The following is an 8,232-nucleotide window of genomic DNA, read 5'->3' as shown; positions in this document are numbered from 1 at the left end:
TTGGTCTATTTTTTCTCTTTTTCTTTTCTCTTCTGCTCTTATTGAGCTGTCTGGGGGGGATTTTTTTCATTCAATTCAGGAGGAGGAAGCCTGTGTTAGAAAGTCAAGTCCTATTCCATCCATAACATGTTCTAGTTTCAGAAAAAACTAGGATACTCTGGGATATTTTCCGTGGTCTCTATGTATATGGTCTATGCATGGGCTAAAGCTTGCATTCTATTTAGATGTGGCAGGAATGAATTCACTGAGATAGCGAAATGACACCGCTATATCCCGGTATTCGATTAGATGAGAGAGTGGAAAACCCTTATTCTATTCTACTGTTTTGATCAATAGGCAGGCCTAAGGGAAGACACTCACCTTGATTCTCTTAAGAAAGAGGAATGAATTTCACTCCACCAAGCAGTTCTAACCTTTTAGAATGAAACGTCCAGAGTAACGCATTCATGACCCAAGTCTAAAAAAAAAAGACAGAGATTGGCGCTGCCAACTAGGATGGAAAAAGCTATTTTCAAATGTTGAACTGCTTGACGACGAAACCAAAAGAAAAAGAAAGAGACATGTTCTTTTTAGAATAAGCCAGCTGGAGGAAGGGTCGTAGTCATTATCAATGGTCGAAAGCCCCTTTCTACTCTACCTCTTCACTAAGAAAATAATCTTCCCGGTCCTGTATAAAAAAAAACATGAAATACAATGGAAATAAATGAGAAAATTCTGTCAAGCTCATTTTCATACGGTTTTTAGCTAGTCAAAACATTTTTCAAAAGAAAAGCGCTTCGCGCCTGGCTGAACCTTCAAACATTATGGGAAGAACCATCCCCAATAGATTGGATTACCTTACCTTGTGCCTGTTGAAGATGAAAAGGCGGACAACTTACGTTCGAAGACGCAGAGTCTTTATACCACTCCTTCTTTTTTTCTTTCATTTTTTGCAATGCAAATAGAGAAAGAACTTGACCTGTATCTTTACTTTAGTCTCCCCAGTCAAACAAGATATTCCTGGATGTTTAGAGCAGTCATGATCTGCTGAAGAATGTCTGCCGGAACAGAAAAAGAAGTAGCTAGCTGGTAATTCTATGGTGCTGCTCCTGATGAGGAGATATGCTGAGATGATGGAAATTCCATAAAAGAAAGAGAGAAGCTTGATGAAGGTTGAAGCGATATGCCTTCCTTTTTTTTCTTTGTTGATTGTTGAGAAGATTTATGAGAAGGGCTACAACTTTGATCTTTTAGAAAAAACCTCTTTTCTTCTTTTTCTTTGCTACGCACCTTGGTCTTTCTTATGGCTATGCTGGCCAATCTGGTTACCATAATAAGTAAGAATGGAAAAAAAAAGATTCTCTGGGAGCGTAAGCTTCCTATTGTTCGAAGTAAACAACTTCTAGTTTTTGGAAGGTTCTGCTCCGGAGAAACTCGTATACTGCTCTTATCTTCCTCCTCTGATGCATCATCTCTCTAAACTACTCCTATGAAGAGAAGAAAAAGAAAACTAGCGCCTCTATAAAAAAGTATTCGCTCAAGTCATTGATCTCATCCATGCGCATCAAAAAGATAGGCTGCACTACATAATAGCTTTGCTCAACTCAGGCTAGGGCAGCTGCGTCTTGAAATGAAAGCCTTACTAAAGGAAAGTCGTCCAATTTCAATCGAATACTATACTACCTCAAAAGGTTGAGGCATTCTGTGATAAGCTAGCTGCTATTCGCCTGTTCCTGTTTACGATTCAGACAAGGTGTTTTTTCATTCTCAATTCTAATAAGCAGTCTGGGAGAACAAGAAAACATGTTATGTCGGTAAAAACTCTCCTCCTATTCATTTCCTTAATATTCTGAGTTGCGCCCTCTTCTAGCGCCTCTCCTGATACTCCGAGCGAATGCTGTGAATGAGTTTACGATCGAACAAATAAAGATCCGAGCGAGTAAGCCAAAGCCAATAAGACTCCATATTTCTTCTGCTTTCGTCAATACAACTCAATTTACTTTACCTTTTTACTACCTTGGACGAAAAAAACCTACCTACTCGAATGCCCGAACCGAGTGAAGCATGCATGAAAGAGTCAGACTGACTTCCTTCTTATTCTTTTCCCTGGCGCAGCTGGGCCATCCTGGACTTGAACCAGAGACCTCGCCCGTGAAGTAAATCATCGCACCTACGATCCAACCAATTGGGAGAGAATCAATAGATTCTTTTTCGGGACCAGGAGATTGGATCTAGCCATAACATAAGAAGAATGCTTGGTATAAATAACTCACTTCTTGGTTTTCGACCCCCTCAGTCACTACGAGCACTCCCCAATCAGTGCAATGGGATGTGTCTATTTATCTATCTCTTGACGGAGGAGGGAGCAGGTTTGAAAAAGGATCTTAGAGTGTCTAGGGTTGGGCCAGGAGGGTCTCTTAACGCTTTCTTTTTTCTTCCGATTTCACAATTGCCATGGTAAGGGAGAAGGGGGAACAAGCACACTTAAAGAGCGCAGTACAATGGAGAGTTGTATGCTGCGTTCGGTTCGGGAAGGATGAATCGCTCCCGAAAAAGAATTTCACGTTCTTCCTTTCGGGAAGGGAGGATTCGGGAAATCCTATTGATTGCTGCTTTCTTCAGACCTCCGTCATTGTCTGGAACGAGAATTCATCTAGCGCCTCCTTAAGCTAAGCGATCGCTCACTATAAACCACTGAATCCTTCCCTTCTCAGACATCTCTAGCGCCTTGATAATAGGACTAACCACTTCAGGCTGCACAATAGAGATCGAGATAGCCTCATAAATAAGCGTGATTCTGAGTCTCGTGGTTGAGATCCGTGAGCGAGACCCAAGCAAGATAAGCAAAGGTAGAAAGAGCAGAGGGGCAGCAGCACTTATTTCTCCGCTGCTAGATCAAGATGATCTATAGCATCATAGATAGAGACAAAGTTTCCTTCACGTAGTTTCACCAGCTTAAGTAAAATAACGATACACGGGCTAGTAGATGCATACCAATCTTACTAGTTAGGGGGAGCACTATATGTTACCTTTGACTCTGCTGTTTCCCCCTCTGCTTGCTCTGATGCAGGCAAGTAGCAAGACGCCATATCAAGCGCTACGATGCTGTTGAAACCGTCCTAGAACCTTTTCTTTGCTGGTTCACGCACGAGTGGTTTGTTATGAATCACATCATAAAATGGAAATCAAGATCAAGCGTTGAAACTGGTAAACTTGAGCTCTTGAACTAGCACTATGAGTGCCTCTGCTAGCTATGGCTCTTCAACCCTTACCGGTTTGGTGAAGTAAGTGGAAAGCGAATGCACAGCGCTTCTACTCACATGTCGGAATACAATACATAAGTAAGTAATAGAAGAGAAGAAAAACAGAGAAAAACAAAAAAGAATGAATAAGAAAGAGAAAGAAAGGACTTAGATGTGCCTATCTCCAATTAGTGAGGATGCCGGTGGTTATAGGTATGGATCCGCGCGAGATGATAGCTTGGGTTTTTGTTTTTGAACAGTTGCTGGCTTGTTGATTTGCCTCTTGAGAACGAGAAACTAAATAAGGTTTTCTTACCTTTTCTTCCCCTTTGCTTAAACTGGTACCTCTCTAGCGCCTTGCTGAAAATATGTACGCATCCAACAACCTTTCTATGTTCTTAGTAAAGCGCACTAGCTAGCTGGCGGTCTGGTCTCATTCTCACTTATTCAAAAAAATTCTTTTGATTTTGAGAAAGAAAGACCCATGTGGTTACTGAGAAAGGAACAAAAGGATCTTCAATTGGTCGACTGAGACGGTCAACCACCACTCCACATCTTTCTAATAAGAATGAAGGCAATAGATCTGCGCTGGGATTTTTCGAAATGGCACTAGAACTAGGCGAGATAGTGGGGAAGCCACTTCTGGGACCTACGAACTTGAAGGAATGATGCTTGCATAGGTGGGGGGCTGCCTCAACTTCTACATGTGGTGTTCCCTTCGCTGCTTTCATTAGTGTTGGTTCTTCCAAAGTAGCAATTAGGATTGGACTCAGCGCTTATCCGGAATTCTCTCTGTTGTTGCTTTTAGAAAGTGTGGGGCCTTTGGCTATAACTTCACTGTGGTGCCGTAGCTTCTTATGCTGCAGCCCATACCATCCGCCGCTTCCTTTTTATACCCGGGGATTTCCTGGTGTTAGCATGTTAGCACTTTCCCTATTACCTTCCTTGCCTTGGATCCTTACTCGCTGTTGGGATAGGAATGAAGCCAGCCAATGTCCCTTACAAGAAGATCACTAGTCGAATAACCACACCCACGGCCAGAGAAGAGGCGAAGGCGCGGAGCGTTCTCTTTTGCTTTAGCAAAAGCAAAGGAGGAAGCATAGCAGGCGTCTTTTGCTTCTAGCGCCTCTCATACCATCTGAGATAAAAAAAGGAAGGGTTGATGCGATCAATCCGGGTCATATTCCTGTGCTATCAATAAGAAGGAGCCATTTCCCTGGTAGGCTAAGCCAGAAAGAGAGAAATAGAATAGAATATGAAAGAAAAGGCTACGCACCTTGGTCCAGAGCGAGGATTGGGATTTTTTTAGCTATAGCTATAAGAACTACACTCGGCTTGATCCTCTCAGGAGGCAGGTATGTAGTGTAGGCAGATCTCTAATATGCTTTCAATGTTCACGGAATTCCATATGGAAAGAAAGTAAAGTAGGAGCTAGGGCAGTTGAGCAGGGGAAAAAAGTATCGCCTTTGCTATTTACTATTGTACTATCTATTTCTCTATCTCTCTGCTCTTTCTAGCAATGACATTTGAGGAAAAAGGCGAGTCTCCTCTAGAGACTAGACCGGTAACAAGGAAAGCTCCTCTTCACCGGACGGAAATAGTAACTGCCAAAAAAAAGGCTTCAAAAATGTGAAGTAAGATTCTGCTCATAGAAGTCGAATTCAATCGGGCTTGATGCCATTTTATTCAGTCAGTCTTAGGGCAAGGAGTTCTTCCCATATCGGTAATGCCGATAGCTATTCTTTTCCTCTTCCGTCCCGCCATTGCCAATGCTTAGAGCTTCTCGCCGAGCTCATTTGATTCTGCTCAGCGCGATCTCCACCAGCGGAGTTACCAGCTCGGTCTGACCTTACTTTGACCGCTTCCTGATCGCTGGTCAATGAAAACCCCACCCAGATCCTGAGCTAGCGCCTTTGCTGGCTGGTTGCCCCACAGGGACTACTCCTTGCTCTTTGCTTTCTTGTTGGATGGGGAATAAGAAGGTTATACTGTCTATGGACAGTGAAACCTACGATTGAGGTCTTTTTCAGTTTGGGAGCATACAATATGAAAAGATAGTCGTTTTGTAATCTTAGAAAATAGGTGTGAAAACAGTCGCTTTTTCTTTTTTATGAAAAAAAAAAGCAGCTCACTTAGAATCCGCTTTTCCTGGACCCGGCAAAGCACCAACCCAACCAGTTTCGGCTCCAGCAGTCCGAGCACAGTCAGTGGTACCCACGTTCTTCCGTGCTCGTAGGTTGACTTCCCTATGCATCCCGACTAAGGTATCACAAACGTGCATTTCCCTTATGCATGCAGCCGTTGAATAGGTTATACAGAAGGGTGGATTGGTTATATACTATTCTGCGCCTTCCTTCTTCGAACCTTTTGGTATGTCTTGCCCCATAACTAGAAACTATAGATCAGATCCACCGGACGAGAAACTCCATTCCGCACTGCTGCTGAGTCGTCGGACTTATCCACCTCAGGGATTCGTGGAATTTCCGTTTTTTCATTGCGTTGGGGGGAAATCTACCAAAGCTAGGCAGATAGATAGACTCATTTCCCGCTGCTAAGTGCTAAGGGAGAGCAAGAAACTAAAGAAAATGATTGTTTTTTCATCAGCGCGCGCCCCTTGGTACTAAGAGTCCTCTCACTACCAACCAGCAGACATCATCATCTGGCTGGGTCTTGCCGGTATCAACAACGAGAAAAAAACCAAATGGAGAAACAGCAACTAACTATGGCTCTTGGCCCAGACAACGTCCTAGGCGTAGGGGAGATCAGAGCAACAGGGAACGCCTAGACGACGACGCCCGTCCTGGGCTGTAGTCAGTAAGTAGATCGAGAGGTCGTTCCGCCCCTTGTCCCCGAAGATGGGTAATATGTTCTCATACAATGTTGCTCTAACTTTCTTCTATAGGGCCTAGCTGGCGAGCGATCCCAGTCCGCGGCAGAGAACAAGACAGCAAGCGAGCGTACCTTTGTTCGCTTCTTCTCCACCAAGCACGGAAGTTTAAGGATAACTGTAGGTCGGTGGCTACCTAAGGAAACTCCGATTCGATAAGCCCCCCGGCTGGGAGGCATCTACCTCATCCCGATCACAAGGAGAGGTTCACCATGATGGGGGGTAAGGTACTTGAATTCTTTCCGTTCCGGAAAGAAATGCATAGGGGACCATCCTTTTTTTTCGCGGCATGCTCCTCACTAAGATTTACGGATTCGCAGGGGGCTATTCGCCCTACTTAGTTTACTTACAATGACAAAGGCTTGCGAAACAAGGCCTTTGTCATTTCCTATTTAGTAGTCTATCAGTGGTGCGAAGCAGCTTTCCCCCGGGGAGCAAAAGGTTATACCTTAGTAAAGTAAGCGAACAGCGGTTATTCTATTTATGTCATAACCTTGACTCTCTTAACGTCGAGCTAAGTTACTTTGCGTAGCGTAGTAGAATAGAATTCAGGCTACGCCCCGACGCTCTCTTAGCAATTAGCCTAAGCGTCTTCGCTAACTCGCTCGCCTACTAAAAGAAAAAGTCGGCGAGGCTAGGCTAACTCAGCCGCTTACTTCGACTGTACTGTAGTGGGCTTTCGTCGCCTTTTCTTTTTTTGAAAAGAAATCTCTTTTTTATGACTTCCACTTTTCGATCCCGCCGGCCCGGAAAAGTTACCGACCAGGGCCCTATTTATGAATGAAAGGGTTTATGAGCCCTAGCCCTGTAAGCCCACACCTGTGTAGAGTAGATCGTTCAACACCTGCGGCACAAACCTATTTTTGACCCATTGGTCCTTCTATCATAGGCGACCGAACGGCCGCCCCCTAATTACTAGACCGACCCGCTATAATAATTCCATAAACACCTAGCGAAGATATGGCAAACAAATAAAGTACCCCTATGTTCGGATCTGACAATACCATACCATAATCAAAAGGTACAACGGCCCGAGCGACCAGACTTAACATAAATGTAGCCACTGGAGCCATTCTAAAAAGGGAGAAATTAGCACTACTTGGTGAAATAGGTTCTTTTAGAATCAATTTCAAACCATCTGCTATAGGTTGTAACAATCCAAACGATCCTACTACATCAGGACCCTTTCGACGTTGCACAAAAGCCATTACTTTACGTTCAGCTAGCACTAAAAAGGCTACTCCTAGTAAAAGTGGTAGAATGATTCCAAGTATTTCCGCTGGAACAGCAATGTACGTTTTCTATTTTCTATTCACTCATGATTGGGCCTGACCTGGTCGACCCGATCATTTTCTTTCACTTATGATCTGGCCTGGTCGACCCAATCATGATATTGAAGGATGGGACCTTTGCTCGAAAAACTAAGGATCCCGAGAAGTTTTGAAGATTGTGCATTAACGAATCCTATTACGTTACTTCGAATGGAATTGGAGCCCGCCCCCCGCCTTTCATCTTGCCTTTGTGACGCAACACGCCAACAACACAACGCTTCGCGCCTTTTTCAAAGCCTTGGTTCCGTTGCGCCCTGTATTCCGAGGCGACCATTTCGCGCGGTTCGATTGGTGAAAAAAGAGCTTATGCAAGCTCGGTAGTGCTACTGAAACCACTGGTCTTGCTTGTACATCTCATCTTCTGTTGCCAGAAAAGAAAGACGTGTTCAGTCCGGCACGTCACGCTTGCTAATACGGCCCGGCTGCCCCTATACATAGTTTTATCAATTGACCGACTCGACTTCACTTCACATACGCGTTTTATAGATGGACAAGCTCTCCTTCTGTGCGCATCGATCGACGTAGGGATTTGCATGGTTTCTTCACTACGTGCCTTAGATTTACTTATCTATATATAGAATCTATACATATATAGATAATAGTGTTCGGGATTCAGATCATAAGGAAGCTATTTCCTCTATCTAAGAATAGAGTACTAGGGTTGTCAACCCTTCCCCTTGGGAAGACTTTTGGTCTGTTTCCGTTCCGCTCCTCTAGTAAGTCGAATTAGGTTAGCTCTTGCTAGCCTCCTAAGCCTAATTCATTAAAGAATGGAATGGTATTCGCTAGCCTT

General features: G+C 43.9%; 2 protein-coding genes across 2 annotated transcripts; one reads left to right on the top strand and one right to left on the bottom strand.

Moving 5' to 3' along the window:
• The first annotated feature begins 3,418 nt into the window (after positions 1–3,418).
• Positions 3,419–6,324, top strand: LOC114578773. The gene is given in 7 exon segments (XM_028692240.1): positions 3,419–3,434; positions 5,349–5,485; positions 5,531–5,719; positions 5,826–5,897; positions 5,978–6,031; positions 6,033–6,125; positions 6,127–6,324. Coding segments are annotated over 7 exon segments (759 nt in total).
• Positions 5,579–7,955, bottom strand: LOC110101046 (NADH-ubiquinone oxidoreductase chain 1). Its single transcript, XM_020828810.2, has one exon. The coding sequence runs from the start codon at positions 7,314–7,316 to the stop codon at positions 7,017–7,019; it is 300 nt and encodes a 99-aa protein (XP_020684469.1). The 5' UTR covers positions 7,317–7,955; the 3' UTR covers positions 5,579–7,016.
• Positions 7,956–8,232: the final 277 nt, after the last annotated feature.

This window comes from Dendrobium catenatum, unplaced genomic scaffold (genome assembly GCF_001605985.2).
Source record: "Dendrobium catenatum unplaced genomic scaffold, ASM160598v2 original_scaffold_151015, whole genome shotgun sequence".
NCBI classification, from domain to species: domain Eukaryota; kingdom Viridiplantae; phylum Streptophyta; class Magnoliopsida; order Asparagales; family Orchidaceae; genus Dendrobium; species Dendrobium catenatum.
This window is presented reverse-complemented; position numbering and strand designations above follow the sequence as displayed.